The sequence below is a fragment of the Triticum urartu genome, chromosome 1 (genome assembly GCF_003073215.2).
Source record: "Triticum urartu cultivar G1812 chromosome 1, Tu2.1, whole genome shotgun sequence".
Taxonomy (NCBI): domain Eukaryota; kingdom Viridiplantae; phylum Streptophyta; class Magnoliopsida; order Poales; family Poaceae; genus Triticum; species Triticum urartu.
The window spans coordinates 419,296,972-419,324,398 of NC_053022.1; the positions used below are offsets into that span (position 1 = coordinate 419,296,972).

The following is a 27,427-nucleotide window of genomic DNA, read 5'->3' on the forward strand; positions in this document are numbered from 1 at the left end:
CATGTCCCTGCCATAGCCTCTAACACAGCTCCTGCTGCGGCGGACACAACTCTCCCTCTCCAGGATCTTGACACCCATGAGAGCACTGTTCGCAAGGAGCGCCGCAGGTCTGCTCGCGACCACTCCATCTTCAAGGACAAGCTTCGTCGTAGCGCGCGCCTTGCTGGCAAGGAGACCAAGTACTCCCCCATGCTCGCCAGAGCTGTCAAGGCCAAGGCTGCTTGCCTCTCTGCCTCCGTCGTCGACTTAGCCATTGGCCGTGCCATCCAGGATGCCCGTCTTGACATTGCCGACAGCCCCCTGCCTCTGCTCAAGACTTGGCCACCATCGCGCTCCTCTGTGGCACGGACGACGGCCACCTCGACGCCATCCTCTCCTCTGAGGATGTTGCCTCTGGTGATGATGCCGCGCCATGATTGCTGCACCAGCCATGCATGGTCCCCGGATGTCAGGGGCCCACTGGATGTCGACGTCCGTGTCTATTAGTTGCTACGTGTGTCATGCCTCGCTGCCCTTTTGGACTCTGTATGTTTTGCCTTTTGCTTGGCATTCTGCTGCCTCATCTGCTGTAGTAGGTCTCATGTACTCCTCCGCGCTTTGTGTCATCCGTCTGTGGTGTAAAAAACATTTATGAGTAATGATGTAATCTCTATTTGCTCCTGGAATATCCGTGCTCTGGGTGATGATGACAAGTGTGCCGCTGTCCTTTCTCAACTCGTAGCGATCAATCCTCACATTGCCCTCTTGCAGGAATCTAAACTAGAATCTTACACCGATGCCAAACTACTCTCTTTCTTACCCTTCCACCTCGACCAAGCCTTTCCACTGCCCGCCATTGGCACGACCGACGACACCATAACCGACATTAACTCCTCCTCTCTCCAGGTCATCTCGCACTCACACCAAAACTTCTCCTCCACCATAACCCTAAGATCAACTGCTTGTGCCCTCGACATCACCATCACTAACATCTACGCCCCTCTACCCATGCCCTCAAACAGGCATTCTTCGATGAGCTCCTCTCCATCTCACAACCAGACGATACTCCTTGGCTCGTTCTTGGCGACTTCAACCTCCTACGCTTTCCTTCAGACAAAAACAACTCCGCCTTTCGACAATCATAAGCTAGCGCTTTCAACCACGTTATCGACATCCTGGCCCTCATTGAACTATCGCTCCTCGACCGACAATTTACGTGGTCTAACAACCGATCCTTGCCCACCTTGGAAAGAATCGATCATGCCTTCTTTAATCTTGCTTGGCAGATGCTTTCCTTAATACCTCCTTGTCCTCTCTCACAAGTTTCACCTCTGACCACGTTCTGCTGCTCGTACACGTCACCACTATGATTCCACGCTCCAACTTCTTCAAATTCGAACCTGGTTGGTCCAAATTTCGCCCATGCAATGTCATCATCTCAAGGTGCTGCTCACCCTCGCCCTCCCCCTCAACCAACTCGGCTTCTATCCTCGCCGCAGCTCTCAAAAAATCACGATCCGAACTCAAATCTTGGGCTCACTCTCGCATTCCCACCCCTCTTCACGAATCCCGCTGCGAAACAGCCATCTCGACCCTGGATCATGCTGAAGAACGTAGGCCCCTCTCGCAAATAGAGATCCTCACTCGCAAGATCATCATCTCTCTACTCAAATGCACTATCCAAGAAAAGATGATGTACTGGCGGTGGCGTGCCAAGGTTTCCCAGGCTATCAATGGCGGAGAAAACACACAAAAAATCACATCTCTGCCTCACAACGCCTTAGGAAAAACAAGATCTTTTACTCTCACTCAGAATGGCCACGATTTCTCCTCTCATCATCAAAAGGCCAAGATCCTCCATGACTTTTTTATCCCTCATTGGTACTCCTATTAATAAGTCATGGGCGTTTGACCTTTCGGACATTTACCCTAAACCCACTCCTGGCTTACATGTCTTGCATGAAAACTTCTCGGAACCAGAAATAAAAACAACGTTCTTCCATATGAACCCTCAGGCCAGCCCTGGCCCAGATGGCTTTGGGCCTGCGGCTTACCGTACATATTGGCCCACTGTAAAAAGCCTCGTTCTCCCCTTATTCTCCCAATTTCATCAAGGCACGGCCGACACGGAACGAGTAAACTGGGCTCACATTGTTCTTCTTCCTAAAAAAGATCTGCCTACCTCCCCTGACACTTTCTGGCCCATCTCGCTCCAAAATTGCCCAATCAAAGTTGTTGCCAAAGTATTGACCACTCGTCTCAAGCCCTTCATTCCTTTGCTAGTACATGGCAATCAGACAGGGTTTATACTGGGGAGGAATATCGCTGAGAACTACATCTTTGCTGCCGACCTTATCAGCTCATGCCACACTAAGAAAAAGCCTACTATGATTTTCAAGCTTGATTTCCGGAAAGCTTTCGACTCCGTCGCTTGGCCGACACTTGACAAGATCCTCCTCGCCCGGGGCTTCTCCCACATCTTCCGTAGCTGGATCCAGAACATCCTTGTTATAGGCAAAACCGCCATTCTTTTGAATGGTGTCCCAGGCAACTTGATAGACTGCAAAAATGGCCTACGGCAGGGTGACCCCATCTTCCCCTACCTCTTTCTCATTGTAGCAGATCTGCTCCAACAACTTATCTTCAAAAACACACACACCTCGCTCCACCACCCCATCTTCTCTCATCTACCCCCACCATCCTCCAGTACACAGACGATACGCTGATCGTTTTCGCCGCCTTGTCTGCTGCCGCTGCAGCACTAGAAGTAATTCTAACCAACTTCGCCAATGCCACTGGGTTAAATATCAACTTCTCCAAAACCACGCTTGCAACCCTACACAGAGATGACACCGCTGCTAACGACACTGCCCTTGCCATGGGCTGCTCACACGCCTCCTTCCCCCAAACCTACCATGGCCTCCCCCTCTCCCCTACTAAACCTCCATCCAACGCCTTCGACCCCATCCTAGAACGCTCCCGTAAGCTGCTGGCTGGCTGGCGCGCTAAGTTGCTTGACAAAGGCGATCACCTCATTCTTATCTTCGCAGTCCTAGACTCCCTACTCGCCTACTTCATGTATGTCTTTCGTTTTCCCAAAAAAGTTTTAAAAATGCTAGACTCCTTACGTAGAGCTTTCTTCTGGGCAGGGGAGGATTCAGTTTCAGGTGCCCAATGCCTTATTGCATGGAAAAACGTTTGCATTCCAAAAAAATATGGTGGTTTAGGTCTCAAAAACTTGCATCTTCAGAATAATTGCCTGCTCATGAAATTTGCAGCCAAGGCCATCACTTCCTCCTCCACCCCCTGGCTGGATTGGCTGGATCTTCAACACCCAAATGCTCTAGTCTCACCCCCACCCCAGAACTCCTTCCTCTGTCGTGCCATTGCACAGCAAATATCCACTCTACAGTTCATCTCCTTCGTCCTAACAAACAGTGGGACGCACACTTACTTCTGGCATGACACTTGGCTCACCCCAACACCTCTAGCTCACACTTTCCCTCACCTATTCTCACACTCCACTCTTCAGCTGGTTAAGGTGGCAAATGTGTTGCGATATGGTTTACAAGCTAACCTCCGTAACCGTCTCTCCCTTCTGGCAAAACAAGAGCTTGTTGCGTTGTTGGCTGTTTTGCAGGATTTCGTCCCCTCGGCTGAGGAAGACCAAAGGTTCCTACTACGGGGTCTTGCCTTCTCCACCAAGCATGCTTATGGCACTCTCATGGCGCGTCCGGACAGCAATCTTCTCGCCCCCTCATTTGGCGCTCCAAGGTGCCACACAAGATAAATTTTTTCAGCTGGCTCCTCTTCAAGGATCGACTCAACACCAAGGCCAACCTTGCCCACAAACAGATCATCTCCACGGACACATGCCCTCGTTGTGTTATGCTAACCGAGGACTCCATGCATCTCTTCCTCACCTGCCCCCTCGCTAACCGAGTCTGGCAACGGCTGGGCATCCTGCCTCAAGTGGAGGGCATCATCAAACTTTGGGACGTTCCGCTACCTCACCACCTGCCACACAAGGCTTGGTCTTTTATTCTCATGTCTCTCCTCTGAAAGATATGGGCTGCACGCAATGACAGGCTGTTTAGGAACATTGATCAACGTTCTGTAATAACCCTCAAAGCTCTCATCTCCGACCTAGATCTTTGGTCACATCATCTCATGACAACATGTGACAAGGACGACGTCTACTCGTGGCGTTCCTACCTCTCTGCACGCTGCGCCGTGCCTTTGTAATTCTGTGCTTGCTGCTCCAGCGGCTTTTGAGTAATATATTCAGGTGGGGAGCTCCCCCCGGTGATTCTGAAAAAAATAAAAATTATTATTCAGCCTCTGATTAAAAAGCCTTCTGATGGTTCTTTTTTTAACATCAGTACAAACACACGCGTTCGTATATACGTGCATACACTCAACCCTATGAACGCACACACGCACACCATATCCCTATGAACAACTTTGAGAGACTGAGCCCGACGGGAACGTCTCCTCCCACTGAACTCATATCGCCGAAAATCCTGAAATAAATCTAAAATAAATGCGAGCATCAGGACTTGAACCCTGGCAGGCTGGGTATACCACTGTCTGCCTAAACATTCAACCACAGGTTGGTTCGCGCCCTCTGATGGTTCTGGGATGGCCGTTTTGACTGTAGAGAGCATATTGTTGGAACCGCTCTCTCACACTGATGGATGGAGATAGAAGAAGAAGGAGCACACAGTACAATGGAGTTTCACCCGGCTTCACAGCCCCGTTACTTTTCCCAGAGCCCCAAAAACTCTCCTCAACAAATACACTCGTGGCGAATCAACCTGCGGTTGAGTTGGTTAGGTGGATAGTGGTATCCCCAACCCACCAGGGTTCAAATCCTGGTGCTCGCATTGTTTCTGGATTTATTTCAGAATTTCCGACGATGCGCTTTCAGTGGGAGGAGACGTTCCCGTCGACGACGAAGCGCCTACGGTGATTTTATAAATCTCAAGATGATATGCCGGCTCAGTCTTTCGAAGGTGCTCACAGGGGTAGGGTGTGCGTGTGTGCGTTCATAGGGGTGAGTGTATGCGCGTGTATATGAGCGCTTGTGTCTGTACTGATGCTAAAAAAACAAATACACTCATGGCCATGGCTTTGTAGTGGCACAACAACGCAGCGCCCACGTTTCCTTGTGCGCACGTACGCACGCCGCCTAGCTAGCTACCCTGCATGCAATCCATCAGCCCGGCCGTGCGCACTACGTGCGCGCTACGCGCACGACGCGGCCATCTCCACCGGTCACTGCTAACAATTAGCTAACTAACTCACACGCATCAAGCAAATTTGGCCGGCACACTTGCCAACGCCCTGCTCTACGTGCCAGACTCGAGTGTATACACGCTACATACACATACGCCACGCTTCTGCGTCCCGCCCGTCCCGCACGTCACCGACGCGTCCGACAAGTCTGACGAGCCCGACGGCAGCAGTGTGTCCCGCCCGTCCCGCGCGCACCCGACGGGCCCGACGAGCCCGATCACACACGCTGTGGCTTATTCCAACACACACCCCTTAAGCCACGGCCTAGAGGAGTCCATCATCGTCGACGTTGGCGCCGGCCAAGAGTGCATGCTCCGCCGCCGGTCCTTTTCGCAGCTGCGGGCACTCGCGCCGGAAGTGCCCGTGCTCCCCGCACTTGTAGCAGCGCCTGCGCCTGTTGCCGCCGCTCCCCAACGCCACGCTGCGCCCGTCGTCGTCGTCCCGAGCACCGCCGTGTCGACGCTCCCATGCTGCCCACTGCGCCGCCGTCATGAGCAGCTGCTCACCTCCGCGCTCGCCGCCGTCTTGTCCACGGCGCCGAACCCGCTCGTCGAACGCACGCAGCCGCCCGAGCGCTTCGTCGAACGCCATCGTCGTCACGTCATGGAACTGCTCGATGCCGGCGACGACGGGGAAGAGGCAATCCGGCACCGTATCCAGCAACTTCTTGACAAGTGCCGCGTCGCCCAGCGTCTCCCCGAGGTTGGCATACCTCGCCGCCATCGCCGCGAGCCTCCTGCCGTACACGTCGAGCTCCTCACCGTCCGCCATCTTCATCCGGTCGAATTCGCCACGCAGCGTCCCCGGCCTCGCCGTGCGGACCCGATCAGCGCCAACGAACCTCACCTTCAGGGAGTCCCATACCTCCCTGACGGTGAGCTTCGTCGACACCTGCAGCAGCACATCCTCCGACAACGCCCCGAGAAGCAACGCGCGCCATCTTGTCCTTCGGCGCGTTCACCGCCGCGTCGCCCGGCGCCACCGCCTCCCATACATTGTGGACGTCGAGGATCGCCTGCGCCTTGATGGCCCAGACCGTGTAATTGTCCGCGGTCAGCAAAGGCATCGCCATCGTCACCGATCCGCCCGCGCCGCCGCCGTGTGGGACGAGCGCCATGGTCGCCGGTGATCGCCCGAACCAAAGCTCTGTATACCAATTGTTGAAACCGCTCTCTCACACTGATGGATGGAGATAGAAGAAGAAGGAGCACACAGTACAATGAAGTTTCACCCGGCTTCACAGCCCCGTTACTTTTCCCAAAACCCCAAAAACTCTCCTCAACAAATACACTCGTGGCCATGGCTTTGTAGTGGCACAACAACGCAGCGCCCACGTTTCCCTGTGCGCACGTACGCACGCCGCCTAGCTAGCTACCCTGCATGCAATCCATCAGCCCGGCCGTGCGCACTACGTGCGCGCTACGCGCACGACGCGGCCATCTTCACCGGTCACTGCTAACAATCAGCTAACTAACTCACACGCATCAAGCAAACTTGGCCGGCACACTTGCCAACGCCCTGCTCTACGTGTCAGACTCGAGTGTATACACGCTACACACATACGCCACGCTTCTGCGTCCCGCCCGTCCCGCACGTCACCGACGCGCCCGACAAGTCCGACGAGCCCGACGGCAGCAGTGTGTCCCGCCCGTCCCGCGCACACCTGACGCGCCCGACGAGCCCGATCACACACGCCGTGACTTATTCCAACACATATGCTCACCGATGAACAGTAAATTAAAAATAATAGTAAATAAATTTAAAAAATGATTTTTTTTATATTCATGTTAGTGTAACAAGCATGCTTGGCAATTTTCATGCAAAACGGATAGCAGTGCTTCATCCGTGGAAAAAATAAATTAAGTGTAAAATTTGGAGATAACATTTGTTGTTCGACTTGTTTTTTTTTCATATGCCAAAATGCTTAAGCTTTTCTTCTAAAAATTTACAGGTAGCATTTGAGTGTGACAATGAGCACATCTTTAAAAAAAATATTGGCACAATATTTTTTTTGGCACGCAGAAGCATATGCTCCATAAAGCCAAACTGGATTTCCGCTTGTGATGCTTCTTGTTTGATCTTAGCATCGCTACGCTCTACTGCTGGTGGCTTTGTGAGCTGTGGTGCGACTGATCATAGAACGGGGGCAGCAAATTCGATGATTCGAGGAGATGATACAATTTTTTTTGAACGAAGACACGATGGGAAGTGACCAGCTTTAAATTAATAAAGCCCACACCACATGCATACTATAGATGTGTACGATATTGGTTTTTCTTTTGCTACCACGAGGAGGTGAGATTTGCTGATCGTGCAAAGTCGTTGATGGTCTCATGTCCTGGTGTTTCTTTTGGTAGCTTGACAGTTGGTTGTGGTTGGCTATACTGGATTAATGTTACATCTATAAAAGGTTACTTAATTCTTTTACAAGTAAGTTGATGTGAAGGATTATGATTGGTAATAGAGGGATGAAGGGAGCCACTCCAGTTGAATTCAGGGGGCCACCTACAAAGAATCTACTATGAAACTGTTCAACCTTCATTGGAGAGCAAAATATTTGGGTGTCTTTGGCCTGTGATTTTGCCCTGATTTGAGGGGTTTCCCTCTTGAAACCATGTGTTCACATGTTGATGTTATTACTCAGTTCAAAGTGGTTATGCTCAGGAAGGCGAGGTGGCGACGGCTCCTTGAAGATGGAATAGGATTTTCCTCGCCTTGCCCCCCCCCCTCCCAGCAGTGCAGCTAGCGTCGTCGGAGAGCGTGTGGAGGTATATCTCCGTTGAACCTCGTGGAATTCGCTCGGTGTTTGTTTTTGTTTTCAATAGATCTGTTTGGATCTAGTCTATGTTCGTGTATGTACATGTTGGATCCTTCCAATATATGCTTCTCTTCTTCGGCGACAATTGTTGTTCTAGTGTGTCTGTCCTTTGGGCCTTATCAAGACGACTTCACGACTGCCTACTATAACAAGGGTTTGCTGGCTTTGGTGAGGGAGGGGCGATGGCAGCGGTACGCCTTCTGCTTGTTTCCGTGCTTGTAGTCGTTGCTAGGTGGTCTATGAATATAGAGTAATTTATATTACTTGTAATCGTAATGTTTGATGAATAGAGCGGAAGTTTTGCAACAACAACAAAAGAGCAGAATGGGTTGGGTGATAGACAGCATGGGACTGTGGTCGGGCGACCTGTTGGAACACGATAGCGCGGGAGTGTTTGGCCGGTGGAATATATCAAGCACACTTCCCAACTTTATATCCTAGAAGAAGAAAAGGGGTACATATACCCCCACCACACGAATGTGTCGACATTGACAGACGATCACGCTTACATTAAAAAGCAAACAAATCGGGAAAAAGGTTCAAACGGAATAGCTGTAGCCTTTCACGTGGCAGAACAAAGGTGCAAAGTCTAGACATTCGACATGGACGGAAGAAATCGGAACGTCAGAGCCGGGCGGGAACCTATTCTATTCCCTCCTCGGCCGGCCATGCAGCGGCTGCATGCACACGCATCCTCTGAACTCTGCACATGGTCGGTGACGCTACGCCGCCGATATCCCCCGTCCGGAGTAGCCGAGTTCGACCTCCGTCGACGAACCGACAAAGAGGACTGATCGAACATGATAGTAGATCTCTTACTTGTCAATCTTGTTATTCGCTAGGTCAGCCCACGCATGCGCGCACGCACGTCCACGTTCCTTTCTGCCTGCTTTTAGAATAGGGGAATAATAAGCCCAAACGAATGAATTGGAAATGGAAGTAATTCACATGCGGGAAAGTATATCGATCGATCGAGGGAGGCACAGCCACCATGCGTGCACATATATATAACCATATATCTTAGCTACATATGTAGTTGCATGCATAGCTCGAACGAACAAAGGATCAATCCGAGATCGATCGATCCGTCGATATGGAGAACGGACAGCCGCAGCCTCCTCCAGGTGACGATCTCGATCCACACATCTCAAAATATCATCTCCATGTCGAAGAACAGACCACTGGCTAATTCTTCAGTGAGCTGTAAATGATCTATCTATCTATCTCAGCTCTAATTTTCTTGCGCTTGATCAATTGCTGCATAGGCTACCCGACGGTGGACCCGAAACAGCAGGCAGGCGGCAGGAGGAGATGCTGCTGCGGGCCGTGGCGCCGCAGGACCAAGCAGCGTGGGCGTGGGGAGACCAGCTTCATCGAAGGATGGTGCGCGCATGGGCATGGCTAAAAACGCCCACCATATTTTCCTTCTATCATTTCAATCTCATTTTGGCTTGCTCACCCTGCCGTTTTTCTCCTTGATTCGTTTTCTCCAGCCTTGCCGCGCTCTGTTGCTGCTGGCTTTGCGAGCTGTGCTGCGATTGAAGGGGATCCATGCAGCATGCATGCCCACGGTTACAGTCTTACAGATCACCACAGGCTCTAGCTGCGGCTCTACGTCGTCGGAGCTCTCACATAAATAATTCAGTCTTGCTCTGTTAGATGTTCTACGTCATGACCTAGTCCTTTGTGATCTAGTACAATACGCGTAGTTATCTTGCATCGTATCAAGGCCCTGTATCTTTTGTATCATCAAATTATCTCATTATCTGTATTCGACATATACTTATACTCGAGGTCGTCTTGCGATTTTGAGACCCAGCTTTTAATGTGCAATGCCGCAATGGTCATGCTTAATAGGGTCACGAACAAAGTTTTAAATAGACGGCTATAGCCACGCTATAACAATTTGATTAGGGTGCCGCTAAATGGTGTTTATTTACAATTGTCTGGTAAAATTACAAAATAACAGGCTATATCGCTATTGCTGCGCTATAGCTGTTTGATGATGTCGCTATTTGGAATGGCCCGCGGTTTAAAACTAATGGATGTTGAACTCTCATTACAACTTTAAGAAGTATGCATAGGAGATCGAAATTTCATGCGAAAGATGAACTATTTTCAATGAAATTTCAACATTACAAATACACCTGTCGAGGCAGATTCATTCTGAAATCAGCTTTCCTTTTTCTTCTCTCTTCTTTATTAAAACTGACTTGTTTGGCATCCATGCTTGGCTTTACTTGGCAATGCTGAATAAACAATAATATGTGGTTGTGCAGATCAATGGATGCAAAGGCCGAGGGTTGACCCTCCTCAACCCTCCTTCTCGATAAAAATGCGCAAGTGCAAATGTGCAGTAGTCATGCTCATTAGGGCACGGATGGATGGTGAACTCTAGTTATTTTCTTGTAAGATATTTTTAGGTGATAGAAATTTCCTGCAAAAGATTATTTCTTTTCAACAAAATTTCAGCATTCTAAGCAAAAGTAAATATAAACAAACCTGGTTAATGTCAAGAGTATCACAAATTTATCTATGTTAACTCCAATCCAAAATGAATTGAATGCATAAATGTATCACATAGTGTACCCAAAAGACGCAAACCAATATAGATCATAGGTTTATAAAATTAAACAATACATCACACCAATTTTCACTCCATACTTTTTATTGGATGAATGTACACAACCCTTCGAATTACGAGGGAGAAAAAATGGGAGCAATGAGGGAGGTGAACCAGGGGATGAAGAATGAAGAAGAGAGAAGTGAGGGAGAGGAGATGAGGGCGAGACTCGAACAGAAGGAGAGAAGCGTAAATGGGAGGGAAAGGTACCAACACCAAACACGAGGAGATGAGAGGACATGGAGGAGGAGGGGGATGGCTAGAAGGCTGATGAATGATGGTGAAGCCAATATCTCACCAAACAAGTAAAACTAGTCCCCTAGGCTTGGGATATCCTTGTAGGGTAGCCGGTGTCTTGTACGACAACATGTAGCCATGGGCGATGCTAAAGGGGATGGGGGTATAGGTGGAGGCGACGACGAGAAAGAGGATGAGCTGGTGATGGTAGTGGCAAAAATGAGATGGGAGGTATAATGACACAATGATAGGTCTCCCAATTTTCACAACAATGCAAAAAAAGGCGGGGATGGGTGTTGAAATTTTAATAAGAAGACTTTCCAACAACAACAATGATGATAAAGCCGTTTAATTCCAAACAAGCTGTGATAGGCTAGAGTTGAAACTTAGTAAAAAGACTTCCCACAAAAAATAGAAATTTCAATATAAGGACATAATGATGTGACCTAGCATTGCTACGATCCAAACTTTTCTTAATGCTGCACCCAAAGGAATTTTCTTTAAAACAGTTTTGAAAATCTACAAGATATTCTTTTAGAGGGATTCTACAATTATTTTACCATTATTTTGAGAAACAAATATCAACCTAATAGCGCCATTTTTCACTAAAAATGGCAAGTCATTTCCGTTGTTTTAAAAAAATCAGGGCCTTTTTTTACAATACAACTCAACAGGGCCTAAAGCTGTGGCCTCCCCTCGTTCGTGGCCAGATGTTTTTTGAGCGGGAAAGCCTCTTAGTGATTTATTGCTTTGTCAACAGGGTTACATCGTGATCTCGCAAAAAAAAGGGTTACATCGTGTAAAACATAAGGCAATAAAAAAGGATGGGGGATCATCCTCCCGGCTAAACTCTAACTGATTATAACAGTTACATCGTTTGCTAACAATTTCTTGATAAATTCTGGAGGAGCGTCATCCCAAACAGAAGGGTTATTCGCCCGTTCTCATCCATCTAATTCATGAGCTACATAATTTGACTCTTTAATACAATGCTCAATAGTAACTTTCCCGAAGTCTGCCAAGATACTACGACAAATCTTCTAGCACCGCACTGCCACCATGGAATGTCTTCATTTTGATTAAGAGCATCCACCACTATAATATTGTCTGTTCGCATCACCAAACTAGAACATCCATTCCCACAAAAAAACCTAGAACATCCAGTATTGTGAGCTAATTTGAGTCCCTCAAGTAGGCCGCTGCCTCGGCTGAGACGACATCAGCTACACGTTCCAACCTTTCCGTTGAAGCTCTTATGAAAATTCCTTTGCGATCATCGATAACTGCTCCACATGCAACATTATATTCGCCCTCTGAAAAACCGACATTCAACACCTGCTGTCCTGCATGGAAAACCGGTCACTTTTTGATTTTTGGAATGACCTTGCTTGTCCCTGTTGCACGAACATAGTTAAGGGCCAATGCAATAACAACATGAGTTATTTTTTTTGTAGTTTGTACATCCTCACCTCTCTGACTAGCTGTCTTCTTTGCCACCAAAGATATCAACAAACAATTGCGATATTCTGGTAATTTGACTGGTCCAGTGTATGTTCGCTGGTACGAATCGTCACACAATATAAACTCCAGCATAGCTGCTCCTAGTTGATTGCTAGCCTGGACTTTTTCTTTTGACGGGGATTGAAAGCCCGGGCTTACTTTACGGTCAACCAAAAAAAAAACCAAAGATTCAAAGAATGGAACCTACATAGCCATCCCATCCCAATTCAACGAACAGATATGGATTAGCTGACATGGGCCGTGCCGAAACGAGCCGAACGCATTAACACCGAGCTTACCATCCGTCCGATATCTATCCAACGCACTAAAATCCGTCCTCTGACGTGTAGCGAGCCGCGTCGGATCGGAAGCTAATATCCAGCAACCCGCGGGGTCCTGTCTGCAAAAAGGAGTCGAAAAAACGCGGACCTTCTTTCCGTTCCAGTCCTCGCAACCGTGAGTTCTCCGCCGCCCCCTCCCCTCGGAAGAAACGTCGCCGGGAGAGAGATCCCCGCTGAGAGCCAGCCGGGCGAGATGGGGTTCATCGGCGACCAGGTGGAGTCGATCCGGTCGATGCAGGTCCGCCAGGTCGTCACGCAGATCATCAGCCTCGGTGACGCCTCTTTTGCTCTCCCATCTCTTCTTCGTCTCCGCGTACTTGATAGATGTATTTTCGGTTGTATCGCGGCGGAATTCACGGTTAGGGGTTTTACCCTGTGGACCAGTTTGGGTTTTGATCTGAAAGGCGCGGTTCTGTCGTGTTTTCGCGTGCCAGATTGCGGCAGAGAGGATCTGAAGAAAATAGCAATTTGGGGCATTAAGGCTTTTGGGGTTCTTGATCTGGTCCTAAGAGCTTTTTGGAGTTGTTTTCTTGGAAGAATCATACGCACTGAAATGTACACGAGCCACTCCATTGGACTGACAGCCTTAGAGGACTATACTGGGATTTTCGGCCGTGTTGTTTTTACCCTACTACTACTAGCGATATTGCTCCTTGCTTCTGAAAATCAGTTTATAGATTCGTGGTATATAGGGAAAGAGGGGAGCATGGCACCTTACTTGTTAGTTATTTTGGGGTTTTGCTGCTCTTAGATATTGGTAATTGTTGGTTGCAACAATGTTCTCACAGAGGAAGTCATGATTTTTTCCCCATGGCAGGTATGATTGTTACCTCAGCATTGATCATATGGAAGGGATTGATGGTCGCGACAGGGAGCGAATCGCCAGTTGTGGTGGTTCTTTCTGGTAGCATGGAGCCTGGATTTAAAAGGGTTTGTTGCCTACTTATGCAGTGCGAGAACCCCTTAAATTTTGTATATGCATCTGATTATTAGATTCTTGAGGGCCATTTTAGATACCCTCTAATTCGACTTTATCCTCTGGGTTAGACAGGAATTTTGATAAAATACTTTCTAAGTGAACGGACAGAGTCGAATTAGAGGGTGCCCAAGCACACCCGCAAGTGGACATACACATTTGTTTTTGTAATTTGAAGTTAATATTTGACCAATATGAAATCCCAAAGTTGCATGTGCAACACATAAAGTGGATTATTCCCATGATTTTCTCATATGAATAAGAATATAATTGGCCTCCATTGGGTTGTAAGTGAAGGACTGTCCTATCGCCTTTAAGATCTTGTTCTAATTCATCCAAGTTTCCTTTTGAGATTACTGTTACCACCATGCCATGTTCTCAGTTTTCTGTTTTTATTCCAGTGCCATTTTTGCGTTCTGTAGGCTAAAATGGGTGTTATCATTTGCATAGTGTCCCTGTATCATTAATTATCTGTTTTGCAGGGTGATATTCTGTTTTTGCACATGAGCAAAGAACCTATCCGCACTGGAGAAATAGTTGTTTTTAATATTGATGTAAGTACTCAATTATTGTACTTTGTAAGCCGTAAATTATTAGCTGGGTCATGAACCCATGATTTTGTCCTATATTTCATTGTGTGTGCTTGTATTTGATGTTCAAGACACTAAGATTACATCTGGACATTTATTTATGCAGGGCCGTGAAATTCCAATTGTTCACCGTGTGATCAAGGTAATAAAATTGTGAAGTCATGTGATCAATCACCATATATATGCATATTTGACTTGCAAGTTTTTTCATGCTAGTTTTGAGTTTACTTTTCTCAATGTATAGGTTCATGAACGGCAAGAAAGTGGAGAAGTTGACATCCTCACAAAAGGTATCTGTCATTTTCTGTTTGAATGCCATAGGTTTTTCTTCAGTGATATGCTGACTATCCAAGTAGTTTTTGCAATCCCGGCAATAATAGTCAACAGCTAGCAATTTATAATTTACATTGGGTGCCACTGCGCTGTTGTATCTCAAGTGACAAACTGCCTTTTCAGGCGATAATAATTTTGGGGATGACCGACTTCTGTATGCACAAGGGCAGCTTTGGCTTCAGAAGCATCACATTATGGGGCGGGCTGTAGGGTGAGTGCCTAGAAAATTTGTATCACATTCACATTTCTGCCTTCATACTGGTATAAAATAATTCAGCTGGCATTACCCTTTTGTTACATGAACAGCTATCTACCATATGTTGGGTGGGTTACGATTGTGATGACTGAGAAGCCGATCATTAAGGTATGTTTATTCCTTTTAAGTACTGACCAGCCTACTCCTGAGTTTGAAGCACTGATGAAATGCTAATATGTGATGCCTGTTGCTGCAGTACCTTCTGATTGGCGCACTGGGCCTTCTTGTCATAACATCAAAAGAGTGAAGCTGTCAACCTTAGCACATAGCTTGATCTTGTAGTGCAAATGTAATCCAGGGCAGACCAAGTTTTTTTGCACCGTGTACCGAATGGAAGATGTATTTTTATCTGTTTTGACTGTTGTCTCTGCCCTAAAGAAGCCTAAACCCGTCTCTTATGCAACAGTCATCTTCTCATGGTCTTAACTAATGATTTTGATCTTTATATTGCATTGGGTGCAACAGTTGATATTTTCAGGAAAAGGAAAATCAAATTCGTCGATGGCAGGAGGCGTTCTGTTAGGTCAAACCCGCTGTGGTTTGCTGCAATCTGGTTGTTCCTATTTTTGATTGAGCCTAGAGTTTGGGAATTGGAACTGGAACTTGTAAATATGTGCTGTCTGTGTGTACATGCACAAATCTACAGTTTGATCTATGCTGGCAAGTAACTTGCAAACTATTGCTGCCATCTCCTGGATGGAAATGTACTGTTTCAGATGGATTTGATAACCAGCGAACGTTCTCTGAGGAGCTTGGAAATTATAACTTTTTCATGGCAATTTATATTGTCTGAGGGATGGCAATTTTTTTAGCAAGCATGGCAAATCTGTCCAATTCAGTTTTTTGCCAGGATTTGCTGTGCTTGCTAAATGAATTTGCCATGCTCTCCCAACACAATAACGTTGTCATGCCTCGCTGGACTTTTGAAATTGCATGCTGATCAGGAGGATATAATAAATCTGCACTCAGCTCGTCCAGTCCCGGAAGCTGGCTAGCTAGCATTAGCAGCGATCGACGGATATGACGGGTAGAGCGGATACTGTGTGGATGACGACGGGCAACACACGTCTCGCGTGCGATGCACGGCTCCGGTGGGCAAATTTTCATGTTTTGAAACTTATTCAAGATTTGACCCTAGTTTGAAAATTTTTCGAGATCTGACCCTTTTGCTACCGCCAGAGTCCATGGCGGTAGGGTCTAACAGCCTACCGCCAGGGACTTTGGCGGTAGGAAACATCGCTACCGCCAAACCAGGCTGGCGGTAGCCTGCACAACCCTATCACCAATGTGCTTGGCAGTAGACACGAGCACGCACTGTAGTCAATACTTAGGAGGTTTTTGGCGGTAGGGCATGCAACCCTACCACCAGGGACCTTGGTGGTAGGCTGTTATACCCTACCGCCAAGGTCCCTGGCGATAGCAAAAGGGTCAGATCTTGAATTTTTTTCAAACTAGGGTCAAATCTCGAATAGGTTTCAGAAAAGGGTCAAAACACGAAATTTAGCCGCTCCGGTGCGAGTTGGTCCCCGACCTAGGGGCATCCCTGCTGGAATTCCGGCGAGTTCGTCCCCGATCTAGGGGCATCGCTGCTGGAATTCCGGCGAGTTCGTCCCCGATCTAGGGGCATCGCTGCTGAAATTCCGGCTGGGTTTTCTCCTCTGGCGAGGAAGGCGGCTGGTCCTCCTCAACCCGAGGACGTGACGGTGGACGCGCGCGGCTGGCGTGATGACGCGGGTTTTGCCCCTGGCCAAGCTATGCAGTTCCCGTGTCATATTGCAAAAGTTGCGGCGCATGGAGGGCGGCTTGGTCACGTTGCGAGCCCCGAGGTGAGTAATGCGGCCGAGGGGAGCGGAGGGGATATTTTAGTCCCCCGACTGCCCCGACTCCTCGCATTTCTCCTCCTTGCACACCGCACGACCCGCTCTCTCTCGCTCCGCTCTCCCCCGCTCCGCCACGCCGTGAGCTAGGGTTTCATGATGACCCGCGAGCAACAGATGTGGGCGGTCGCCGACGGTGACGAGGTGCGGATGGGAAGGCTGAGGAAGATCAACAGGTGGTTTCCGAAGGCGAAGATGCTCAACGACGCTACGGAGATGGCGCGCGACAAGCTGAACGAAGAAGAGATCCAGCGTTGCTTCCCCAACTACGACAAGCAGCCAGCGATGGGGGTTCTGCTTTGGGCGATGCTCAAGGCGGAATCCCCGATCCAGGAGCAGAGGCACAAGTGGAGGGTCTTTAGATCCCTCCGCTACAGTCAGATCCAGCCGTCGCCGCCGCCGATGGAGGTGGTGATGGGGCTGCCTGCACCAGGCTCGTGGATGGCGCCGATTGTGATAGAGGAAGACGACGAGGAGATGGTGACACCAAGGAGGAAGCAGAAGAGGGCGGTCACGGAGCTGCCAAGGCGTTCTCCATGCTTCCCCAGGCGTTCTCCGCGCCTTTGTGCCCTTTCCCGCCTCCAGTATGGGCCTCGCCGGCCGGCAACCGCTTCTAGCTGTTGACCGGGGAGGTTTCCAACGAGGAGGGGGAGGGGGTGTCTTCTCCAACTTCGTCAGGTATGTGTGGATCGAAATACCTGACCTTTACTACGTCGATTGATGTAGATGAGGTTATTTTGGGGAGATTGGGAAGAGCAGAGAGGAATGGAAAAAAGGAAAAACATATAAGAAAAATTCACAAACTCCAAAATGATGAAAATGGAGAAAAAGAGAATAGAGAAAAGGGAAAGGTTGAGATAAATAACAAAAAAAACACAGGGTGGGATTCTAGGAATAATGAAGTGGTTGAAGCCAAAACAGTTCAAATGCACATGAGGCATGGAAATTTCCAGCCCATTGTTGTATGGTATGATGAGGAGGACCTTGACTTTGGTGAAATTTACATTAGAAATACTCCAATCATACCCCACATAAGGGGGGAGGAGAGGGATGGAAAAAGTGAGGATGAAGGAAAACAAAGGAGAGATGGATAACCAGGTTTGGTGGCCCGGTAGGTGAAAAGGTGCAAACTGACCTGGACTTGGACTTGGCCTACTGGGCTCTGGAAAGCCCAGATAGAGAGAAGGCCCAAGTCCTGGAGGAGTGGGGTGAGCCTATAAAAAGGCAGAGACATGGAGGGAGAGAGAGAGCACTGATCTAATTCTAGGGTTTACCCCCCAGCCGCCACGAGAGGAAGTAGAACACATGGCTGGAAACTTTGGGAGAGGTTTTGGAGGGGGGAGGACCAACAGAGGAGGAAGATTTGGTGATTCCAGTGTCAGAAAAATAGGGCAATTTGGTGGAGGAGATAGAAGCAGATCCAACTCCTCTGAAAATTCCTTCGATTTTCATGGCAAAGGGGGGGGGCATTCGGGATTTGGGTTCAGCGTTGGAAGAGGTATTGGAAGCTCAAATGCACCCAGTGATGAATCTGGGGGGAGCAAGGTTTGGCAGATCAAAGAAGGAAGAAAATACAGTGGGGATAGAAAGGAAGAAGTTGGGAAAGGGGAAGATGTTGGGGAAGATCAGAGAGATGGCAGAGATAAAGGAGAGGGAAGCATGAATTCTAGTCAGCAGCAACAGATCCTGAGTGCATTACTATCACAACTAGTGCAGGGAATGAACAAGAATGGGATGCTTGTGGAAGATAGTGGGAAAAATAAGTCAATGATGAGCTATGGTAAAGAAACAGTCAAAGAAACTAATGCTGGTGAGGAAAATGTGCTGAAGAGAGCAAAAGGCAATGGAAATAGCTCAGGAAATGACTTCAGGAATCAGGTGAGCAGTGGGGCTTGGCAACAAAATATGAGTGATGATAGGAGTAGAAATGATAGGTTCAACAGACAGGTATGTGGAAAATGCAAACATCCCAAGCATTTACCTAGAGATTGCAAAGTGGGGCACTGCTTAATTTGTGGTAGGGATAACCACATTACCAGAGCCTGCAACTTTCTGAAACAAATGAAACCAGTACCCAAATATGTTGAATATGCTTTAAAAGGTCTAGGAGTGTTGCTGGTGTAGAGCTACAAGGCTGTCTTAATTGCAGAGCATATAAATCCTTTAGGAGTGGTGATCATTAGGAATGGGCAGATCAATGAAACTGAGCTGATAAAAGCTCTCAATGAAATGTTTGATTGGGGATGGCAATGAAGAGTAAAGGAATATGGAAAAAATTGTTATATGATGAGATTCCCAAATAAAGCAAAGTTGGTGGAACTAGCAAAGTTCAATGACTTCAATCTGTTGGGGACTGGTGTCATTATAAAGGTACAACCCCGGTCTCTTGATCATTTGGCAATTGGGAAAATGCACACTGCTTGGGTGAAATTTAAGAAAGTACCAGATTGCTTTAGACATTTTTTTTGGAATGTGTGAAGTGGCTGCTGCTGTAGGGCCTGTGTTAGAAATTGACGTGGACACTATTAATGAAGAAAAAGTGAAAGTGAAGTGTGGGTTAGGGATGTGGGGAAGATCCCTTCCCATGTGGAAATAACTTCTTCAGATTTTCTAATGTTTAGAATTGGGGCAGAGCTGGATAAGGTGACTGAGATGGGCTGGTATAAGGAGGAGAAAATAAAATCTAATGGTGTGTCTGAAATGGAAGTTGGAGATGATGATGAGGAAAACAGGAAAAGAGCAAAGCTAACTGGAGCTGAAAGAAGAGGGATGGCTTTGGGTAGTCTATCTCTGAAACAAATTGAGGAGATTGACAGAAAAAATGAAATGATAGAAAAATCAATAGAGGAAATCATTGGACACTTGGACAAAAGTATGGCTGCTGAAAGAGGGAACATGCAAAAAGAAATGGATATTATGTTCAGAAAAATTCAGAACTTAGAGAAAGAGAAAGCCAGAGAAAATGCTTTGTGGGACAAGGCTGATAAGAGGATAAAATACTTGAAAAGCACACAAAAAAGTCTAGAGAACATGATTGAAAAACAAAAGGAAGATATTTTGAAGTTGGAACAGGAGGCTGCAAACAAAGAGCAATATGAGATGGAGCTGGCTAATCTAGAGGTGGAAGACTTTGAAAAATAAACCCAAGATAAGAAAGAGAAAACTGAATCTGGAAAGTATAATGAACCTACTGACTAGAATGCAAGTCAAGAATCAGTAGGGACTTTGGGAGAGAGATTGGCAGAGTTGCATGGGATGGAGGTGACAGAAAAAAATGATGAAGACAAAGAAATTGAACTGAAAAGAAGCTTGAGGAACATAGGAACATAGGAAAATAAGATCAGAAAGTGGAGAAAATGGCAAAGATGAGGGCTGAAGAAACAGATAACTATGGTAAGGATTCCGATTTAAATTGTGCAAACTCTTCATTGTTACACATTAGTTCTCTAGTTGAAATTGATTTGGGTTCCATTGATATGATAGATAAAAATCTAGAGATAATTAGAAAAATGAAGATAGCAAAGAGAGAAATATATTTTCAAAATCAGATGGAGAATAAGAAAGAGGAGGAAAGGAACAGTAACATGGGGGAGGAAAAAAGCAACACACCAGTGTATATTCACATTGGAGATGTGGATTTAGACGATCTATGCTCAGACTTAGAGCATTCAAATGCTGATTTAGAAGAGCAGCAATTTGTGAAACTAAGAAATATATTCTTAGGGAAAAAAGGGGAAAAAGAATGGCTCACCAGCATTAAGCTGTGTGGCGCAATCTATTGGGATTGATGTGCTCAGGAGAAAAAAGAGAGCAAAAGATTATAAAAAATAGGGGGAGAAGGGGAGAATTATAAAAAGTAAATATTTTCAAATAGATTCACAATGAGAGGGATTTTTTTGGAATGCGAGAGGTTTGGGGCAAGATCACAAAAAGAGATATGTTAGAGAATTGATTGTGGATCATAGACTAGACTTCATAGGGATTTCAGAAACTATTAAGAAAAAAAATTGAAAAATGAATTACATAATTTTTGTGAGGGGAGGAATTTTGATTGCTGCTAGAATGAGCCTAGGGGGGATGTCGGGAGGGATCTTGATGGGAGTAAATCAAGATAGGTTTAATGTAGAACACATAGAGAAAGGGGTTTACTTTGTGAGGATGCTGATATATGACAAAATTATCAAAATGCACTAGAATTTAATTACTATGTATGGAGATGCACAGATTGAGGAAAAAGCATGCTTCCTGGCAGAGTTCGCCAGAGTCTATCATGACAACCAATTACCTTGTTTGGTGTGTGTGTGTGGGGGGGGGGGATTTTAACATCATTAGAAATGAGAAAGAAAAGAACAAACCTATACACAATGAGCAATGAACATTTATGTTCAATACAATTATTGAGCCGATTGTATTAAGAGAGCTTCCCTTAAATGGAAGAAAATTTACTTAGGCTAATAATTTGGCTGATCCAACCTATGAAAAATTAGATAGGGTTTTAATGTGCCCAGTGTGGGAAGAGAAATATCCTCTAACTATACTACAAGCTTTTGCTAGGGGGGTGTCAGATCACACACCTTTTTATTTGGACACGAGAGATGAACAACCAAAAAATACATATTTACATATGAGAATGCTTGGGCCTTGAGGGAGGGGTTTAAGGAATTGATACAGAAAACTTGGAATGAAAAATACTTTGGAGATATATTAGAAAGGTGGCAACTCAGGATGAGAAATTTAAGGAAGAAGGCAAAAGGATGGAATAGAAATGTAGATGCCTGGTATAGAAAGATAAAAATAGATATTGTCAAAAGATTAGATGAAATAAATAACAATAATGAAATTAGGGGAATAACTATGGCTGATAGAAAAGAGCAAAAAGAGCTCAGAGAACAACTGAAAAGGGTGATGATGCAGGAGGAGATTAAAATAATACAAATATATAAGGATAAAGAAATCACAGAGGGAGATGAAAATACAAGATATTATCATTCCAAGGTTAATGGGAGGAGAAGAAAAAAATAGAATAATATCCCTAGAACAAGGAGTGATAGAAGGAGAGGAGGACTGATGAAATATATTACTAACTTTTACAAAAAATTGTTTGGACACCCTGAAGAAGCCCAGATCTCAATGAGAGACATGGAAACTAACAAGATTAGTGATGAATATAAAGAAAGGCTGATGTGCCCCTTCTCACTAGAAGAGATTAAAACAGTGGTGTTTGGAATGAAAAAAAATAAAATAAAAGCCCTGGACCAGATGGGTTCTCTGCTGCTTTTTACGAGGAATTCTGGGATTTGGTGAAGGGATCTCAAAGCTCTATAGAAGAATTTCTTAGAGGGAAAATTAACATTGCCAGGTTAAATTATGGCATCATTACATTAGTGCCAAAAACTAAAGATGCTAAACAAATTCAAAAATTTAGACCTATATGCTTGTTGAATGTTAGCTTCAAAATCATTACAAAAGTTTTAATGAATAGGTTAACAATGTGTGTGCCCCCTGTTATTTCCAAAACCCAGACAACATTCATTAAGGGGAGATACATCATGGAAGGGGTGGTGATCCTGCATGAAGCTCTGGACACTTTTCTGAAGGAAATATGCCCTAGAGGCAATAATAAAGTTGTTATTTATATTTCCTTATATCATGATAAATGTTTATTAATCATGCTAGAATTGTATTAACCAAGAACTTAGTACATGTGTGAATACATAGACAAATAGAGTGTCCCTAGTATGCCTCTACTAGACTAGCTCGTTAATCAAAGATGGTTAAGTTTCCTAGGCATAGACATGTGTTGTCATTTGATGAACAGGATCGCATCATTAGAGAATGATGTGATGGACTAGACCCATCCGTTAGCTTAGCACTATGATCATTTAGATTGTTGCTATTGCTTTTTCCATAACTTATACATGTTCCTATGACTATGAGATTATACAACTCCCGAATACTGGAGGAACACTTAGTGTGCTATAAAACGTCACAACGTAGCTGGGTGATTATAAATATGCTCTACAGGTGTCTCCGATGGTGTTTGTTGAGTTGGCATAGATCGAGATTAGGATTTGTCACTCCGATTGTCGGAGAGGTATCGCTGGGCCCTCTCGGTAATGCACATTACTATGAGCCTTGCAAGCAATGTGACTAATGATTTAGTTACGGGATGATGCATTATGGAATGAGTAAAGAGACTTGCTGGTGATGAGATTGAACTAGGTATGATGATACCGACGATCGAATCTCGGGCAAGTAACATACCGATGACAAAGGGAACAACGTATGTTGTTATGCGGTTTGACCGATAAAGATTTTCGTAGAATATGTAGGAACCAATATGAGCATCCAGGTTCTGCTATTGGTTATTGACCGGAGATGAGTCTCGACCATCTCTACATAGTTCTCGAACCCGTAGGGTCTGCACACTTAATGTTCGATGACGATATGTATTGTGAGTTATGTGATTTGATGTACTGAAGGTTGTTCGGAGTCCCGGATGTGATCACAGACATGAAGAGGAGTCTCGAAATGGTCGAGACATAAAGATTGATATATTGGAAGGTTATGTTTGGACACCGGAAAGGTTTCAGATAGGTTCAGGCATTTTCCGGAGTACTGGGGGGGTTACCGGAACCCCCCGGAGGGTTAACGGGCCTTCATGGGCCTTAGTGGAAGAGAGGAGGCGTTCAGGTGGTGGTGCGCGCCCCCAAGCCCAATCCGAATTGGGGGGGGCGCCCTTTCCTTCTCTCCCTCTTCCTCTTTCCTTCCCCTCCTAGTTGGACTAGGAAAGGAGGGAACCTACTCCTAGTAGGAGTAGGATTACCCCCTTGGGGCGCGCCCCATGAGACCGACCAGCCCCCATCTCCCCTCCTTTATATACGGGGGAGGGGGCACCCCATAGACACACAAGTTTATTTCTTAGCCGTGTGCGGTGCCCCCCTCCACAGATTTCCACCTCGGTCATATTGTCGTAGTGCTTAGGCGAAGCCCTGCATCAGTAACTTCATCATCATCGTCAACACGCCGTCGTGCTGAAGAAACTCTCCCTCGGCCTCAGCTGGATCTAGAGTTCGAGGGACATCACCAAGCTGAACGTGTGCAGATCGCGGAGGTGCCGTATGTTCGGTACTTGATCGGTTGGATCACGAAGACGTTCGACTACATCAACCGTGTTACTCAACGCTTCCGCTTTCGGTCTATGAGGGTACGTAGACACACTCTCCCCTCTCGTTGCTATGCATCTCCTAGATAGATCTTGCGTGATTGTAGGATTTTTTTGAAATACTGCGTTCCCCAACAGTGGCATCCGAGCCAGGTCTATGCGTAGATGTTATATGCACGAGTAGAACAAAAAGGAGTTGTGGGCGTGGGTATATACATATTGCTTGTCGTCACTAGTTGTTTCTTGATTCAACGGTACTGTTGGATGAAGCGGCCCGGACCGACATTACATGACCACATTCATGAGACTGGTTCTACCGACGTGCTTTGCACACAGGTGGCTGGCGGGTGTCTGTTTCTCCAACTTTAGTTGAATCGGATTCAATGAACAAGGTTCTTTCTGAAGATCAAAAAGCAATCACTATACCACGTTGTGGTTTTGGTGCGTAGGTAAGATCTGTTCTTGCTAAGCCCGTAGCAGCCACGTAAAACTTGCAACAACAAAGTATAGGACATCTAACTTGTTTTGCAGGGCATGTTGTGATGTGATATGGTCAAGACATGATTATATAAATTGTTGTATGAGATGATCATGTTTTGTAATACAGTTATCGGCAACTGGCAGGAGCCATATGGTTGCCGCTTTATTATATGAATTGCAATCGCCATGTAATTGCTTTACTTTATCACTAAGCGGTAGCGATAGTCATGGAAGGAATAGTTGGCGAGACGACAACGATGCTACGATGGAGATCAAGGTGTCAAGCCAGTGACGATAGTGATCATGACGGTGATTTGGAGATAGAGACCAAAGGCACAAGATGATGATGGCCATATCATATCACTTATATTGATTGCATGTGATGTTTATCCTTTATGCATCTTATTTTGCTTAGTTCAACGGTAGCATTATAAGATGATCTCTCACTAAATTTCAAGGTGTAAGTGTTCTCCCTGAGTATGCACCGTTGCCACAGTTCGTCGTGCCGAGACACAACGTGATGATCGGGTGCGATAAGCTGTACGTTCACATACAACGGGTGCAAGCCAGTTTTGCACAAGCAGAATACTCGGGTTAAACTTGACGAGCCTAGCATATGCAGATATGGCCTCGGAACACTGAGACTGAAAGGTCGAGCGTGAATCATATAGTAGATATGATCAACATAGTGATGTTCACCATTGAAAACTATTCCATCTCACGTGATGATCCGACATGGTTCAGTTGATATGGATCATGTAATCATTTAGATGACTTGAGGGATGTCTATCTAAGTGGGAGTTCTTAATATGATTAAATTAAACTTTAATTTATCATGAACTTAGTACCTGATAGTATTTTGCATGTCTATGTTGTTGTAGATAAATGGTCCGTGATGTTGTTCCGTTGAATTTTAATGCATTCCTAGAGAAAGCTAAGTTGAAAGATGATGGTAGCAACTACATGGACTGGGTCCGTAACTTGATATTATCCTCATTGCTGCACAGAAGAATTACGTCCTGTAAGCACCGCTAGGTGCAAAGCTCACTGCAGGAGCAACACCAGATGTTATGAACGCCTGGCAGAGCAAAGCTGATGAGTACTCAATAGTTCAGTGTGCCATGCTATACGGCTTAGAACCGGGACTTCAACGATGTTTTAAACGTCATGGAGCATATGAGATATTCCAAGAGTTGAAGTTAATATTTCAAGCAAATGCTCGGATTGAGAGATATGAAATCTCCAATAAGTTCTGCAGCTGCAAGATGGAGGAGAATAGTTTTGTCAGTGAACATATACTCAGAATGTCTGGGTACCACAACCACTTGACTCAACTGGGAGTTAATCTTCCTGATGATAGTGTCATTGACAGAGTTCTTCAATCACTGCCACCAAGCTACAAAAGCTTCGTGATGAACTATAATATGCAAGGGATGGATAAGACAATTCCCAAGCTCTTCGCGATGCTAAAAGCTGCGGAGGTAGAAATCAAGAAGGAGCATCAAGTGTTGATGATCAACAAGACCACTAGTTTCAGGAAGAAGGGCAAAGGGAAGAAGGGGAACTTCAAAAAGAACGGCAAGCAAGTTGCTGCTCAAGTGAAGAAGCCCAAGTCTGGACCTAAGCCTGAGACTGAGTGCTTCTACTACAAAGGGACTAGTCACTGGAAGCGGAACTGCCCCAAGTATTTGGCAAATAAGAAGGATGGCAAAGTGAAGGTATATTTGATATACATGTTATTGATGTGTACCTTACTAATGCTCGCAATAGCTCCTGGGTATTTGATACTGGTTCTGTTGCTAATATTTGCAACTCGAAACAGGGGCTACGGATTAAGCGAAGACTGGCTAAGGAAGAGGTGACGATGCACGTGGAAAATGGTTCCAAAGTCGATGTGATCGCCGTCGGCACTCTACCTCTACATCTACCTTTGGTATTAGTTTTAGACCTGAATAATTGTTATTTGGTGCCAGCGTTAAGCATGAACATTAGATCTGGATCTTGTTTGATGTGAGGCGGTTATTCATTTAATTCAAAGAATAATGGTTGTTCTATTTATACGAGTAATATCTTTTATGGTCATGCACCCTTAATGAGTGGTCTATTTTTACTAAATCTTGATAGTAGTAATACACATATTCATAGTATTGAAGCCAAAAGATATAAGTTTAATAATGATAGTGCAACTTATTTGTGGCACTGCCGTTTAGGTCATATTGGTGTAAAGCGCATGAAGAAACTCCATGCTGATGGGCTTTTGGAATCACTTGATGCTTGCGAACCATGCCTCATGGGCAAGATGACTAAGACTCCGCTCTCTGGAACAATGGAACGAGTAACAGACTTATTGGAAATAATACATACTGATGTATGCTGTCCGATGAGTGTTGATGCTCATGGCGGGTATCGGTATTTTCTTACCTTCATAGATGATTTGAGCAGATATGGGTATGTCTACTTGATGAAACATAAGTCTGAAACATTTGAAAAGTTTAAAGAATTTCAGAGTGAAGTGGAAAATCATCGTAACAAGAAAATTAAGTTTCTACGATCTGATCGTGGAGGTGAATATTTGAGTTATGAGTTTGGTCTTCATTTGAAACAATGTAGAATAGTTTCGCAACTCACGCCACCTGGAACACCACAGCATAATGGTGTGTCCGAACATCGTAACTGCACTTTATTAGATATGCTCGATGTTGGAAATATTCCCTAGAGGCAATAATAAAATGGTTATTATTGTATTTCCTTGTTCATGATAATTTTCTATTGTTCATGCTATAATTGTATTAACCGGAAACCATAATACATGTGTGAATACATAGACCACAACATGTCCCTAGTAAGCCTCTAGTTGACTAGCTCGTTGATCAATAGATGGTCATGGTTTCCTGACCATGGACATTGGATGTCATTGATAACGGGATCACATCATTAGGAGAATGATGTGATGG

General features: G+C 45.7%; 1 protein-coding gene and 1 long non-coding RNA gene across 2 annotated transcripts; both read left to right on the plus strand.

Annotated features, from left to right (window-relative positions):
- The first annotated feature begins 9,060 nt into the window (after positions 1 to 9,060).
- On the plus strand, positions 9,061 to 9,904 carry LOC125534974. The gene is made up of 3 exons (XR_007294570.1): positions 9,061 to 9,219; positions 9,361 to 9,478; positions 9,589 to 9,904. It is a non-coding gene; the product is annotated as an uncharacterized LOC125534974 (long non-coding RNA).
- A 2,946-nt stretch (positions 9,905 to 12,850) lies between these two features.
- On the plus strand, positions 12,851 to 15,396 carry LOC125515581 (signal peptidase complex catalytic subunit SEC11A-like). Its single transcript, XM_048681081.1, has 8 exons — positions 12,851 to 13,068; positions 13,614 to 13,726; positions 14,255 to 14,326; positions 14,469 to 14,504; positions 14,607 to 14,652; positions 14,819 to 14,906; positions 15,002 to 15,059; positions 15,148 to 15,396. Exons 1-8 carry the CDS (start codon positions 12,990 to 12,992, stop codon positions 15,196 to 15,198), a joined length of 543 nt encoding a protein of 180 aa, XP_048537038.1. The 5' UTR covers positions 12,851 to 12,989; the 3' UTR covers positions 15,199 to 15,396.
- Positions 15,397 to 27,427: the final 12,031 nt, after the last annotated feature.

What these genes read in the sequence shown, in the direction of transcription:
- LOC125515581 (XM_048681081.1), top strand. Translation starts at nt 12,990, where the DNA reads ATGGGGTTCATCGGCGACCAGGTGGAGTCGATCCGGTCGATGCAGGTC. An exon ending in TGGAGCCTGGATTTAAAAGG is followed by an intron (nt 13,727 to 14,254) that starts GTTTGTTGCCTA and finishes TCTGTTTTGCAG; the next exon opens with GGTGATATTCTGTTTTTGCA. An exon ending in ATTATGGGGCGGGCTGTAGG is followed by an intron (nt 14,907 to 15,001) that starts GTGAGTGCCTAG and finishes TTACATGAACAG; the next exon opens with CTATCTACCATATGTTGGGT.